At 49.5% G+C, this 16,141-nt stretch overlaps 1 protein-coding gene across 4 annotated transcripts in view; it reads right to left on the reverse strand.

Annotated features, from left to right (window-relative positions):
* Positions 1-16,141, reverse strand: part of DPF3 (D4, zinc and double PHD fingers, family 3) — a 279,416-nt gene that overhangs the window by 114,472 nt on the left and 148,803 nt on the right. For all 4 annotated transcript variants that reach the window (XR_001362031.1, XM_005865797.2, XM_014539307.1 and 1 more), the window contains exon 4: positions 258-385. Coding sequence is in view for 3 of the 4 variants with exons in the window: in XM_005865797.2 (XP_005865859.1) it covers positions 258-385 (128 nt within the window). In the remaining variant the exon portion in view is untranslated. The remainder of the gene's footprint in view (positions 1-257; positions 386-16,141) is intronic.

Below are 16,141 nucleotides of genomic sequence, written 5' to 3' on the forward strand. Positions count from 1 at the left end.
TTTGTTTTGCTCACCACAGTGCCCCCAGGACGTAGTGCCATGCCTGTCATACAACAAGCCCCCAAGATATATTTTGAGTACAAACGGATTTGAGAGGAACATTGCCTTCTTCCCGGAGACATGTTACATCAGAAAAGAATGTGCCACGAGGGAACTTGAGACGCAGCCCTGGCCCTTGAGAGGAGGACCCAAGCCGGTACTAGAGTCCCTAGTGATGCTCTGGGGGCGCCCTCCTCCCTCAGCGGACACAGAAATACCTGTATCTCCTGGATGCTCTCCTCCTCTCTGGTGTCCACCTTCTTCTCAACCCCCTCGCCTCGGAGCAAGGCTTCTAGCGTGGTGCTCTCTGAGGTGAACCCGTCCTTCTTCAGGGGCAGCTCCACCTCTGAAACACGAGAACAGAAAAGCAGGGTCAGGCCACTAGAAGCAGGAGGGACAGGAGGGGCAGGAGATGGCCCTTGAGGGCGTGCAGGAACCAGAGCTCCTGGCTAAGGCTCGAGGCCGCCTGTGCTCTCTCCTTCAAGTGGAGCAGGACACTGCAGTTGGGTCCAGCTTTTCTGGGTCCAGCTCACAGTCCTTGAGGTCGATTCCAACCCTGCCTGCACCCTCAGAGACGGCAGAGGTAGAGCAGAAAGGGCGCCGGTTGGATGTGGGATCAGACAGCCTGGGTCTCAGTCCAGCTTCTGCCACTCTCCAGCCCTGGGACTTTGGGCAAAGCACTCAAGGACCCAGAGACCTTTCCTGAATCTACAAAGTGAGGACAGCAGTGCCAAGCACCCCACCTGGCCATTTTGTGCTCCTTTGCATTTAAGTTCTTTGAAAACTCTAATGCGGTGCATCAATGCCAGCCTCACGTCTTATTATTCTCTCCCTCCATCCCACCTCTCGTTAGGCAACTCGGTGACCTCCCCTCAGCCACGCTGGCTGCCAGCTCAGGTCTGCTCCATGAAAAGCTATTTCAACCTCAGAGGCTGTTCTTAACAACTCACCAGGGAAGCGAAGGCCTGCAAAGCCAAGGGAAGAGAAAGAGCAAGCACAGATGCCTAACAGGCCCAGATCCGCAGCTCTGCACACCAGGGCGTTTTTTCTGAAGACATCAGGAGTTTGATCAGCTACCTGGGGCTGGAGGTCAGGGGGCCAGCTGAGCAGTGGCAGCCAGAGCCGGCCCTGCCCACGAAAGAGACCAGAAAGAGCTGAATCCCTTCCTCAGTATGTCCCCCAAACTGCTAACTCAAAGGAAGGTTTGTTTTTTTTGTTGTTTCATTAAAAACGGAAACCTCAGGTACAAATGACCATATTTGGACTTAATACAAAATATTCCTCCAACCTCTCCTCCGATCCTGTACCTCATGCCCACCCTGACAATCAGATGTGAGGTCCCTACTATGTATCAGATAAAATGGGTGCAAGAATATGAGGGAATGGTGCCCTAGAAAACAGGCAGAGGAAATGTATGGGGGGTTGGGAGATTAGTGTAGGGACTCTTCACAGAGGTGTGGGCAGAAGAAGGGAACAAAAGGGAACGGTGAAACAGCCCAGGAGAGTTAACAGTGGGGAGTCATTATCACTGCTATTCCTGGAGGGACAGAGGGGAGTGTTTGTAAGAACCTGGAGGGGGCGCCACAGCAGAGCTCCCGGGCAGGAGCTGTGCTTGCAGCAGAGGAGCCTCCCTCTCTGCTGAGCCCGCAGGTCAGAGGTTCACAGCACGGAGGCATGGGGACACACAGCCCAGCCTCTCTCTCCTTCCGTCCTCATCTTCCTGCCCTGCCCTCCCACCGGCCAGCCTCCACCAGATGCCAGAGACCAAGGATCCGTGTTGATGCAGTCCACGGAGGTCAACTTCCTGGAGCCCAGGATGGTGTAAAAAGGGACAGAGAGTGGATCTGGGGGAGCAAATGGAAATAACCAGCAAGATCAAGCCCTGCTTCCCTGGGCTCTGTTCTGACTCAAATGGATCTCTACCTACCCCTTCTACTCCTCCACCAAAACCAGATGCAGGCTGACCAGTCCACAGGGAAGGGGCACTAAGCAACCCATCGAAGAGAAAGAAATACCTATCCATGGTGACCAGCCCCAGAAGAAAGCGGGAAGAAGGAACAGTATCTAACGTCCCTTGCGAGACAAGGTCTCTGGGGTTTCTCTTACCAATAAAGGCAAGCAGAGGATCCAACTCCATCAAGAAGCAATGCCACCCAATCAACCACCTCTGAAACTCACCCATCCATCTAGTCATGCAACAAATATTTACCAGGCACTGCCATGTGACCACTGCTGTGCTGGAACTAGGTACACAGGAGGGGAGCCAAACAAAGACAGTCCTGGCCTTTAGGTAGTTTACAATCTAAAGAGGTAGACACTAAACACTAAATCCAAAATAAACATGCAATTACAAACTGTAATAAGGGCTTTAAAGGAACCCCACAGAGTGAAATGTGAAGGAAGAATAGGTGGGGGTCTGCTTAGATCACAGGATCAGGGAAGGCCTGTGTGAAGTTACACTGAAATGGAGTGTCAGAAGAAGTCAACTGTCTGCTTTAATGAGTTCAGAGTGTACAACTTCAGAGCCTGCTCCAATGACATATTATTCTTCCTCCCAAGTCAGAAAAGGCTTCCAAAGCCAGGTCTAAAACAATTAAAGTGTGCCGCCTCATGTCCTATCCAAGGTCAAAAGAGAACAGCTGCTCACCATCCCTCAAACTTACAATAATCATTCATATCTACATATTTGAAGTTCATATTTTAGTATCCCCTTAGTCTTCTCAACACTAAATAAACCCTACTTCCAGAACTGTACATTTTGAGCTGAAAAAAAAAACCTTACAGATCATCTGTTTTAATCCTCTCATTTTATAAATGAGTCACTTGAGAGGCTCAGAGAAGTAACTTCATCTAAAGTAACACAGTAGGCCCAACTGCCGTGGCTCAGTAGTTGAGTGTCAACCTATGAACCAGGAAGTCACAGTTCAATCCCCGGTCAGGGCACATGCCCCAGGTTGCATGTTTGATCCCCAGTGGGGGTTGTGCAGGAGGCAACCAACCAATGATTCTCATCATTGATGTTTCTATCTCTCACCCTCTCCCATCCTGTCTGAAATCAATAAAAATATTTTTTAAATAATAAAATAAAGTAATACAGTAGGGCAAGAATGCAACCAAATATTTTCTAGAGGCCATTAAGATCATGACAAAAGCTCCACTTAATGCATCCTTATTAGTAGTTTGCAGGCCCAGGCTGAGCCCTAATGACCTTAGTGGGTGTTGATATCTGTGTATATATGCAGGGTGCTTGGCACACAGTAAACATTCAAAACACGGTAGCTGTCATTGCTACTTAATCCCCACCACCACCCAAGAGGAAAGTACAGTGATCCCATTTTATAGATGCAGACACTGCAGCTGAGGGAGGTGTAGAACTTGCTTCATATCACACAGCTGCTAAGGGATAAAGTCGGCCTTAACCCCAATCTGCCTCCAGAACCCATTCACCTAATCTAATTGTACAGACTGCCTTGCCTCGCTTGAAAAGTCTTTCTCCAAAACTTTGCACATTTCCACTGCATTCCTAGGCTCTCTCCATAGTTTTCCTACTTTGAGATAAAAGGCAGATCTCTGCTGAGGTGGAGGGCAGGTTTGTGTCATGGCTCTGGGCTGTTCTAGCTGAACATCCCCATGTGGTGTTCACTCTGTCACCACAGTACTGACCTCATATAGAATTTCTCATCAACTGAACTTCCTCCTCCTCCTTCTCCTTCTTACTCCCATGCTAAGTATTCCTCCATCCTGCTTTCCTATAATTCAATCTATTCCCTTGGTCTTCTAGTCCTTTACCAGATGGGCACAGCAGAAGAATCAAGAGGGGAAAGAAAACGAAAATGGCAACAATGAAATGAGCTAGAAGGAACCTCCAATAGCATCTGAAGTCCAACCCCTTAATGAGGAAAGTGGACACAGAGAGACTAAGGAGACTTTCCCAGGGTCACAGAGAAATACAGTGGCATCATTCTTGCCTGACTGTCAAGATATTTCATTGGCTCCTAGAAGTTCTGCTTTCAGACAGCCCTGGAGTCAAACCCTAGCCTTGCCATATATTGGCTAGTTACGTAAACCTTAGAGTTTCCATTTCCTTTTGTGTTAAGTGGTTATGGTCATACTACTTCACAGTGTTGGTGTGAGAATTAACAAGTTAATACACCACATATAGAAACTGAAAAGATTCACTCACAAAACTAGTGTGAGAAACAGAGTGGAAACTGAGACGTATCAATTCTTGTGCTGGTTTTTCGATTCAAAATTTAAGATTCAAAATTAGATCATATATGTAAAGAGCCTGGGATGTTCTAAGTGCCCTCTAAATGCAACATATTATTATTACAAAAGTTTGAATAATAATGATTTTAATGGTACAGCAGCACTATCCAATAGAAACATAAGGCAAGCCACTTACATCATTTAAACTTTCTAGTAGCCACATTTTAAAAAGTAAAGAGTGGAGATTTGAAGATGGCGGCATAGGTAAACGTCTGTACTCGCTGCCTCCCACAACCACATCAAAATTACAACTAAAATACAGAACAACCATCATCCAGAACCACTGGAAAGCTGGCTGAATGGAAGTCCTACAACTAAAGTAAAGAAGAAAGCACACTGACACTGGTAGGAAGTGCGGAGGCACGAAACAGGCTGGTGGGCTATTCCGGCCCCCACATGTGCCACTTTTTTAATCAGAAGGGAGATCATCTCTGTGGAGGCGGCTTGGAGGACCAAGTGATCCCAGCCCCACACCAGACCCCCAGCCCAGGGTCCCAGAGCTGGGAAAAGAAGTCCCTACAAGCAGTAAGAATTACAGGATGTAAAAACCAGTGCAGATTGGAGCTCAGTGACACAGAGGCTGCTGGAGACCCATCTGTTCCTCTTAAAAGGCTGGCACCACAAAATAAATTTACAAGGTCCCGCTTCCTCTGAGCTCCAGCACCAGGGCGAGGCTCCGGAGAGCAGAAATATATATGAGGAGGAACTGGATTGTCTGGCATTGGGGCAGGAATTCAGGGCAGCTTTTTCCCAGATGGAGGTGCTCACAAGGGTCATTGTTCCTATGCTAGAACCTCCCTGGAAGCAGGACTGACTGGCAGCCATTTCTGTTTGCTCCACCCTAGTGATTTCCTAAGACCCGCCTCATCCAATTTACAACCCCACCCAAGCTGGATGCAGCAGCTTTTGCATATGAATGGCCTGTCCTTGCTCAGGTTAAAAGTCTCTCAAGCAAGCTGCAGCTGGGTCAGGGAGCCCCAAACATATCAGTAAAAGGCCCAAGACCCAGCACCATCATCAGCCTGCCTTGTTTCATAGCTGGGCCTCATCTGGGCACTTCCAAAGAGGATACAAAGAGGAGGAATCTGCAGATCTCTCTGTAGCTCCTACTGGGCAGCCCCAGGAAGTGGCTGGCTTTGCACCTCCCTGGAAACCCAAGAGCCAGTGTACCCAGTGGTCAGTGTCAGACCATACCAGATTACAACTCTACACATCCATAAGCAACACACTCAAGGGGCAGACTCAGTGAGCACCAAAGCACCACTGAAGCAAGTCCTGCTCCATAGGGGTGTCTCCTGCACAGCAGCTCTCCCACTGTAGTCGCAGCTGGTCCTCACAGCCAATTGGGCTGGAGACCAATTCCTTCCAGTGACACAACAGCAATCAAGTCTCAACTACAAGACTGTGCACACAGCCCACAAAGGGATGTACCTAGAGTGTCCACCTCAGGTGATTGGGGAGGGTGAGCCACTGGGCCCTGTAGAATACCTACTACACAAGGACACTCTACCAACTCAAGGATACATAGCAGCTAAACCCAATGCATAGAAACAAACATAGGGAAGCAGCCAATATGTGGAGACAAAGAAACATGTCACCAATGAAAGAAATGGAAGAAAGCAAACTACTGAGTTCAAAACCATGGTTATAAGGTTACTCAAGAATCTTCTAGAAACCTCCAAAAAAAATGGAAAAGGACCAGTCAGAAATTAAGCATACACTGACTGAAATAAAGAATAATATACAGGGATTCAACAGTAGAGTAGAGCATTCTGAGAATCAAATCAACCATTTGAAATATAAAGAAGCAAAAAACACCCAACCAGAAGAGCAAAAAGAAAAAAGAATCCAAAAATATGAGGATAGTGTAAGGAGCCTCTGGGACAACTTCAACCGTATAAACATTCTCATTATGGGGGTACCAAAAGAAGAGACAGAGAGCAAGATATTGAAAACCTATTTGAAGAAATAATGACAGAAAACTTCCCCTACCTGGTGAAAGAAATAGACTTACTCTGTCCAGGAAGCACAGAATCCCAAACAAGAGGAACCCAAAGATGACCACACCAAGACACATCATAATTAAAATGCCAAGGGCTAAAGACAAAGAGAGAATCTTAAAAGCAGCAAGAGAAAAGAAGTTAGTTCCCTACAAGGGAATGCCCATACCACTGTCAGCTGATTTCTCAACAGAAACTAGGCAGGCCAGAAGGGAGTGGCAAGAAATATTCAAAGTGATGAATAGCAAGGACCTACAACCAAGATTACTCTACCCAGAAAAGCTATCATTTAGAATTGAAGGTCAGATAGAGTTTGACAGACAAGAAAAAGCTAAAGGAGTTCATCAGCACCAAACCAGTATTATATGAAATGTTGAAGGGTATTCTTTAAGAAGAGGAAGAAGAAGAAAAAGATCAAAAATATGAACAATAAAATGGCAACAAATACATACCTATCAACAATCGGATCTAAAAATCAAAATAAAAGAATAAGAAATCTAATGAACAGAATAAACTGGTGAATAGAATCAGAGGCATGAAAATGGAACAGACTGATGATTCTCAGAAGGAAGTGGGTGGAGGGGCAGGAAGAGATTAAACAAAGACCTTATATACATACTAGAGGCTCGGTGCACGAAATTCATACATGGTGGGGGGGGGGGGGGTCCCTCAGCCTGGCCTGCACCCTCTCGAAATCTGGGACCCCTTGAGGGATGTCCGACCCCTGTGGGATCGGGCCTAAACCGGCAGTAGGACATCCCTCTCTCAATCTGGAACCGCTGGCTCCTAACCGCTTGCCTGCCTGCCTGATCACCCCTAACCACTCGCCTGCCTGCCTGATCGCCCCTAACCACTCTGCCTGCCCTGATCGCCCCTAACTGCTCGCCTGCCTGCCTGATCGCCCTTAACCACCTCTGCCTCAGCCTCCGCCACTGCGGCTTCATTGGGAAGGATTTCCGGAATGACGTCCAGAAGGTCATTTGGCTGTCCAATCTAATTAGCATATTATGCTTTTATTATTATAGATATGCATTACCTATGGGCACAGACAATAGGGTGGTTAAGGCCTGGGATGGGGCAGGAACCGGATGGAGAGGGGAAATGGGGGGGGGGGGGGGGGGCAATAAAGATTTAAAAATAAATAAATAAAAAGTAAAGCACATCCCAGCCAGCATGGCTCAGTGGCTGGACATCGATTTATGAACCAGAAGGTCACAGTTCAATTCCCAGTGGGGGGGGGGTGCATTATGCAGGAAGCAGCTGATCAATGATTTTTTCCTCATCATTGATGTTTCTCTCTCTCTCTCTCTCTCTCCCCCCCTTCCTCCATCTCCCTCTCCCTCTCTCTCTCTCCCTTCCTCTGAAATCAATAATTTAAAAAAAAAAACAGTAAAGAACAACAGATGCAATTAATTTTAATATATTTTTCCTAACTGAATACTAGTATATACAAATATTCTCATTTCAACATGTAATCAATATAAAAATATTAATGCAATATTTTGCATTCTTTTATTTGCATTAAGTCTTCAAAGTCTGGTGTGTTTTATACATATAGCACATCTCAATTCACATTAGCCACATTTCTAGTATTCAGTAGGGCAGGTTGGTAGCCATTAAGAGTAATGTGTGCTATGATTTGCTTTCAAAAAACAGGAAAAACATTAAATATGGTTCTTAATGGTTAATGGTGCCTGCGTAATACCTGGCCAACTGCCATTCTAAGACAGCATTCTAGCTGACCTCTGGCAAACCCTGGTTTCAAAGCACTATGGGTAAGGCTCGCAAGGTCAGAGTAACATGCTAGCCAGGGCCTCCCAGCAAACCAGCACAGGGTACATTCTCTGGCCCTGACCACAGGAGGTCCAGACTGAAGGGGAAAGAAGATAATAGGTCCACGCTTTTGCACAATGTGTGTCCAGACATGCGCCCTGTTGAAATCCCTGAGGGATTTCATTGATTCTGTTTTATCCGAATACATCTCATCTAGATGTAGGATTTAGTCATTCTTTAAAAGTGTACTCAATTTGAATCTCACACAAATTTAGGGACCACATAACCTGATAGGAGCCATCAAACCTTTAACATTGAAAGAAAATGGTCCAAAACACACACATAATTCATCTTTAAATTAGCCTGATTTTATACACATGGATATAAACCCACGGATCGTTACTCTCTCCAGAGCGGCAGCAGCTGTCACCCAAGCCAGCCGCCTCCCTGGGCCCCGTACGCAGCTCTGCCTCCACTTCTAATTGGGAACAGAGATACTCCTTGGGTGACTTCCAGCACGATCCATCACACCAGAGACAGCTTCTGTGCAAACCGAAGCAAATCGGTTTCCAAATAAGAAAAAACCTCTTAGACAAACAAGGACTGAAGCACAGAAAGTCTTTTAAAAAAAAGAAGAAGAAGGAGAAAGAAAAGAAAATCACAAATAAAGGCAAAGAAATAAAGAAAATCACTAGTGAAGAGCAATGGCCGGCTTCTCCCCAGGGCTGTGGACAGGGTGGACAGGGCAGCACCCTCTTGGATGGAGATCAAAGCCACAGGCTTTGGACACAGGTGCCCCAAGCCTACCACCCAACACACCAAAAGCAAAGCTTCCACTGGGCTGTTGGAGCCACTGAGCTCATTAACAGGATGCAGGCAAGATGAGCCTGCCTGAAAGTACAACATGGGAGCACAGTGAGTAATTAAATCCCAGGTCATTTAAAAATGCACACGCCTGGATGTCACAGGCTCACGGAGCCTCTGACTCTTCACGCGTTGTTGTGTGTGTTTTGTTTTGTTTTGCTTTTGGCTCAGGATGGAGGACTGAAAACCTGCAAGTCATATATGGATTATAATAAAATATGCCACATAAAAAAACAGATTAAGACAGTTCTTCTTTGGGGAAATATACAAAGAGAGGAGCTGTCTGTTAGCTGTCGAGTTTGCAAGAGATACCATCTTTCGGGAGGCTGTGCTCTGCCAACAGACAGACTGCCCCGAGGGAAATTGCAGTGAAACACCCGACAAGGCACATCCATCCGTCCATCCATCACGAGCTCTCTGCGAGGCAGGGGCCCGGAGGTAGAGTTATGGTGCAAAAGGGAGGGAGAAATCCCACAGACAATGGCAGACGATCCTCCTGCCACATCATGAGCGCTCAGATTTTTCTTTTAACCTGCCTCTAGTTTTTCTTTAAAAATACAAATGTGCGGTTTTCTCTCTGGGTGCTTATTATTTCGAGGAGTTAAACTCATCATATTTCCCTGGGTTTATTATACATCAACGTACACCAAGCAGCAAGGAGCTTAAGAATCATTCCTTCATGTATCCCCATCCGGCTCACGGGGGGAGGGGAGGATATTGTTATCTCACCCCACAGGGGAAGAGACTGGGGGGAGCCAAAGACCTGATTTCCTGAGATGGTGGCAGGCCCAGGAATCCATCTGCTCATTCCTCAGGGGTGCCATTTTCTTGGCTGCCGTTGACTCCCTGTTTTGTGATTCATAAAGCTCAAAATAGATAAGGTTCACATTGAGGACCCATCACCCAGACTGCACCCTTCAGGCCCTTGTTATCGCATGTTCGAGAATCCCAGAATAGCCCGGCCAGCATGGCTCAGTGGTTGAACTTTGACCTATGAAGCAGGAGGTCACAGTTTGACTCCCTTCAGAGCACATACCTGGGTTGCAGGCTCGATCCCCAGTGTGAGGCGTGCAGGAGGCAGCCGATCGATGATTCTCTCTTATCAGTGATGTTTCTATCTCTCTCTCCCTTCCTCTCTAAAATCAATAAAAAAAAATTTTTAAGAATCTGAGAATATCCACACAACAGGAGGGTTGATCATTCCCCCAAATAGCCTCTGGCTCCCACAACCTGCTGTACCTACCCACCCACTCGTAAGCCAACACAGAGGCCAGAACCACAGATAAGCATCCCCCCACCCCTGAGACACAGAAAAACACCCACACTGTTAAAGGAAGCTCACCACCGTGCTGGCCACCACACCAAGCCAGGGCAGCTGAGCAGCACGGGAGGAAAGGAAGGATGATGGGGATGGACTGAGTGGTGAAATAGCTGAAGAGAACGCAGATAACTGGAAAGCGCAAGAGGCCCCTCTGGGGTGAAATGTCAGCTCTAGTGCCCTAAACACACACTTGGTCTTGATCTCATCTGTAGAACTGGCAGAACAAAGCCCACTTCCTGGTGTTGTTATGGGGCAGGTAAGATCATGGAAACTATCGAGTGCTGGGCACAGGGGGCGTGCTCAGTTACTAGGAGCTCCCTGCCTTTCGTCTACTAAAGTCTCCCTCTCCTTGCACTTCTCCACTTACTCCTCAACCGCTGACACTCTCAGAGCCTGAGAGACGGTGGGGCACACCTTTCCACCCCACCCGGGCATGGGCCCGGAGAGAATGGAAGCAAAGAGGCTGAGTCCGCTGAGTCCATAGCCCGCAGAGGACAGAGGAGGCTGAGGAGGAGGCAGAGCTCGAAGGCGGAGGTTCGGGCACCGCTTCAATTCCAGGATGGGCGTTGGCCTGCAGATTGGAAATCATGGCAGAACCACAGAGGATGCCTTGCTCTATTTCTTCCCTTGACAAATAATTATTAAACATTTACTATATACCAGACTCTTTTCTAGGTGCTAGGGACACAGCTGTGAACATAAGAGACAAAAACTCCTGCTTCATAGACAGGAGGCAGAGCTTGAAGGCGGAGGTGCCGGCACCGCTTCAATTCCAGGATGGGCGTTTGCCTGCAGATTGGAAATCATGGCAGAACCACATGGAGGATGCCTTGCTCTATTCCTTCCCTTGACAAATAATTATTAAACATTTACTATGTGCCAGACTCTTTTCTAGGTGCTAGGGACACGGCTGTGAACATAAGAGACAAAAACTCCTGCTTCATAGATCGTATATTCTAATGGGGAAGAAAAAATACCTAAAATAAACATTCCAGGCCAAGGAGCTATCAGTGCCAAGGCTCATCTGCCTGGAGCACAGTGAGCCAGTGGAACAGGAGCCCAGTTCAGAGTTAGGGGCGCCTTGAAGGGTGACCTCACAGGGAGGTCCCTGTGAGAATGCTGGCTTCTGCTCTGAGTGCGATCGGGGGCCACTGGAGGTTTCAAGCAAAGAGTGACATGATAATGCTCACATTTTACCAGGATCAATAACTGAAGGGGGATGAGGGCAGAAGTGGGGAAACAGTAGTTACTGCAGTGCTGAGTGTGGAGCCGCACCAATGAGCCAAGCTTGGTGCTTAGGTGAGGTCGGTTCATGATAGAGATAAGCCCTGTCCTCATGCACTTACATCCTGGTTGGCAGCACATCCAGAGGCAGTACCTATTGAGGCACAGTTCCCGGTGAGCCAGTGGAAGAGGAGCCCAGTTCAGAGTTAGGGGCACCTTGAAGGGTGGTGAGGTGACTGTGAGAAAGCTGGCTTCTGCTCTGAGTGCGACCGGAGGCCACTGAAGGTTTCAAGCAAAGAGTGACATGATAATGCTCACATTTTACCAGGATCAATAACTGAAGGGGGATGAGGGCAGAAGCGGGGAAACAGTAGTTACTGCAGTGCTGAGTGTGGAGCCGCACCAATGAGCCAAGCTTGGTGCTTAGGTGAGGTCGGTTCATGATAGAGATAAGCCCTGTCCTCATGCACTTACATCCTGGTTGGCAGCACATCCAGAGGCAGTACCTATTGAGGCACAGTTCCCTGGCCCCTGAGCAGCCGGCATCCCCCCAGAGTGAACAGAATGAAGGCCAGGTATAGAGGCCAGGTGGCCAGTACTCAGAAGAAGATGGACCAGCTGAGGCCAAGGACAGAAGAAAAGACAGCCCTGGTTGGTTTGGCTCAGCGGACAGAGCATCGCCTGCGGACTAAAGGGTCCCAGGTTCGATTCCAGCCAAGGGCACATGCCTGGGTTTGATAGAGATAAGCCCTGTCCTCATGCATCCTGGTTGGCAGCACATCCAGAGGCAGTACGTATTGAGGCACAGTTCCCTGGCCCCTGAGCAGCCGGCATCCCCCCAGAGTGAACAGAATGAAGGCCAGGTATAGAGGCCAGGTGGCCAGTACTCAGAAGAAGATGGACCAGCTGAGGCCAAGGACAGAAGAAAAGACAGCCCTGGTTGGTTTGGCTCAGCGGACAGAGCATCGCCTGCGGACTAAAGGGTCCCAGGTTCGATTCCAGCCAAGGGCACATGCCTGGGTTGCGGGCTCAATCCCTCAGTAGGGGGTGTGCAGGAGGCAGCCGATCAATGATTCTCTCTCATCATTGATGTTTCTATCTCTCTCTCTCCCTTCCTCTCTGAAATCAATAAAATAAATATATTTTTTTTAAAAATAAGAAGAAAAGACTCAGCCAGGCGGGCATTGCCTAGCACACTACAGTGTTAATAAAAGCAGGGAAGTCTCACCCAGTTTATCTATGTGTCCCGGGCAATAGATGCCAAAGGGCTGAGCTCTGGGATGCAAGGTGTGAGCTAGTGCAAGCTGTGGTTCTGTTCCAGGTGAGTCAATCCCATAGCCAGACGCCAGGGTTCCTTCCTCTCCTCAGAGTGGAACACAACAGATTTGGAAAAGACTCCAACGCAGAACACGTTCCCATTCTGGGCCAGACGGCACACACCCTTCCAGCTGGGCAGGGATCTCCCTCGACAAGTGCACCCTCGGTGCTGGGCACAGGGACAGTATGGCAGAGGCCCCCTCGGCCGCCCAGCAGTGTGGCACGGAGAGGGCATCCCAGTGCCTCCTCGCACGTGCTGCGCCCTCAGCTCCACCATCCACGTGACTCTCAGAACAACCCTGTGAAGTGAGCAGAGCAGCTGCCATGCTGCATTTTACAAATGAAGAATCAAGGCCAGAGAGGTTAGGTAACTGCCCAAAACCACACAGCCAGTGGATGGAGGGGTCTGAACCTGAACCCAGACCTTGGGGTCCCTGTTTGATGTATTTTCTCCCGCAGAGCACAGCTGTAGTTCCTACCAAAGAGAGGCAAGATGCAACGCTGGGACAGGCCCCACAGGCCAGGCTGGACACGGGACGGGAAGGCAAGGTCATCTGCCGCAGGCTGCTCCTCTCTGGCTCTGTCTCCCTCATCTGCGAAATGCGATGATGAGAGCTAAGCCGTGATCTTCAAGCCTGAGATCAAACAACGGACACCTTTCTTCCCTTCATTCCTTTAACAAGTCTTTACTGTCCACCTACTATGTGCCAAGCCTATGTTCTGGGCACTTGGGATACAGATGAAAAAAAAACGGGTGCGCCTCTGTCTTCAAAGCGTGTTCCTGCCAGTGCCAAGACAGCGCGGGCTGTCCCCAGACCCAGCTCCTTCCCGAGATGCCAGGAAGGTTTTTAAAAAGCCATGAACAGTCACAGCATGAAGCAGGGGCTGCGGGGGCCGCCCACCTGTCTCCAGCTCTCACACTCATGAGGCCAACAAGAGCTGAAGAAGCTGCAGGCCCCGGGATGGATGGATGGCTGCAGGCTCTGACACTGCAGGAAAGAGATAAATGACTGGTCATTTCCCCCTGATGCACTTGAAGGCATCCATTCTCCAGCCGACCAAGCTCGGGCACCCTCCAGCCCCCCGCAGAGACAGATAAGCACTGACAGATGGGGGTGGGAGCTGCAACGTCCTTTCCCCTCGGAAGGACACAGCCAGGCTCCTCTGCGAGCCAGGAGAAGGTCACGTTGTCCACTGGCTCACACCTGGCTAGGGGCTCCACCGGTCTCTGCATTCGCCTCCCCCAGCTCGCCCACCCCAGTCTGCCTCATCCCTGTGAGGAGCACACAGGAGGGAGGAGGCCAGGGGGCAGAGGCAGCCGGCTGACAGGCTCATCAATCTCGGGCTACATGCTTGGCACATCGGCGCTCCTTAAGTTGTTCCCGGACTGGGAGGGTGCCGGAGGAGCCAGGGGGACTGTCTTGAGGAGAAGAGAAATCACGCCGAACATCCGAGAGCAAACTGTGGAACAGGCCTGGAGACTATTAAAATGTGGGCCATGTACAAAAGCAGTGGGGAACTAATTAAGATGCAGGATTTTCAAAAGCTGGGGAAGTTGGCCGCAGCCTGCTCCCATCTGCAGAGCTCTGGCAGTTCTGGGCTGTGGGGACAGCACCCTAGGCGAGCGAACAGGCCTCTCCACCCCTGCCCAGCAGCCGGGACTCAGGCTGTGTCAGGATCACTCCCGTGGGGGGCAGCCCTCGGAGGGTCCCTGTGATCTGTTGTTGGCCAGCTATGGCACCCTCTGCTTTTGAGCACCCAGGCTGCCGTCTCCTCATGGTCCCTGCCCTGCTGTTCATGGTCCCCCAACAACGTGTGGTGGGGCGATTCCCTTGGTCATTCATCCCCAGCCATTGAGTGGCTGCCAAAGAAAACCATGAGAAAGAACCAGAACTCCATTCCTGGCTGCCTTCCCTCCCATCACCCTTGGAATTTGGCAGGGGTGGCAGAGAGCCGCACTTGCTCCCCAAGAGCAGAGAGATTTACAGGCCGCAGGTACGTTTCTGGAGCAGAATGAACGCCGGCTGTAAAAGCCCTGTTGGTCTGAGAGCAACAGGACAGGATGGATGTGTGTAGGGTCCTGGAGCAGCATGGAGCCCGTTCCAACAGGCTTCCCCCCCACCGGGTTCCTTCCTCGGCTTCCCCGTTGTGTCCCCCAGGAAATTAACTCCCTAATTCTGTGCCACAGTTTCCCAACCTCTGCAACAAAGATAAAATTTGCCCTAGACCATGGGGACCAAAAAGTCCAGGGTTGGAAGAGGCTAAATTGATCTAAGCTGACAATCCGAGCATTTAACCCAGAGGGATAACAAGAAGTTTGTTCCCAGCCTTTTTCGTTTCTTCATTCAAAAAAAAATAAAAGACAAGAGAGGAAGTAGGGGGAGTTGAAGGCCTATTTTCTCATCAGCTGGCTTTTGCCCAACATCTGTCCTGCTTCGGGGCCTTCTGGTGATACTCACTATCCACCTTTCTCTCCTGCCAGCTCGGCCCCCCTTCCCAAGGACAGAGCTCCATTCTTGGGGAAAAGGTCCAAGGGCGCTGCTCTCGGACACCAGGCCCCTGGCCCAAGCCTTCCTGTCGCAGGAATTGTGGTGGCTGCACCATGAGACAGCTTGTAGTCGCCTCTGAGGCCAAGTGCAAGCTGCAGAGAACACTGAACTCCATTGTCAGTCAGTGGAGAGAAATAATGTCGCGTGTGTTGTCCTTCAGGCACCCAGGCAAGTAGGAGGTTTCGAGATATTTATTCAAGACTGATTGGAGGGGTGATGTTAGGCGTGAGAAATGCATAGGTTCAGGGACGTTGGGAATGCTTTCAAATTCCAAAGAGCTCTCCCCAGCTCTCAGCCCCATCCCACCCCCACACAGACACATTTTTATCTTCAGCAAATAGTAAAGAAACATCGGTGGGGCGGAATGCTCACAGTGAGGGAGATGGGATGAGGACAGCAGGACTGGGGTGAACTCCATCGCTGTCTAATTTAGCCCCGGAACAAATAACAGCAGCGATCGGCTCTCCACTCCCTACCCTGCAATGTCTCCTCAGCACCAACGATGTCTCTGCTTCGGGAGGCTGAACCAGAAGCGGGTGGATCTGCAGCCCTGTCCTCAGACATTCCCCAAGGTCCCTCAAGATTCCTGAATATGCACCCCCTCTCCCTTGCCCTGACCTGGCTCCCGGTCAGAGCTCTCAGCTCTGCAGACCTGGGGTGAAGAACAACTCTGACCCACATGACACCCTGGCTTTTGTTGCTGAAAGCTGCCTGCCACTGGCTAGACTCAGGCAAGGAAACAAGGAAGACCGGAGGGACACGCTGGGTGCTGGCATGATAAATTT

Source organism: Myotis brandtii, unplaced genomic scaffold (genome assembly GCF_000412655.1).
Source record: "Myotis brandtii unplaced genomic scaffold, ASM41265v1 scaffold213, whole genome shotgun sequence".
Lineage (NCBI taxonomy): Eukaryota > Metazoa > Chordata > Mammalia > Chiroptera > Vespertilionidae > Myotis > Myotis brandtii.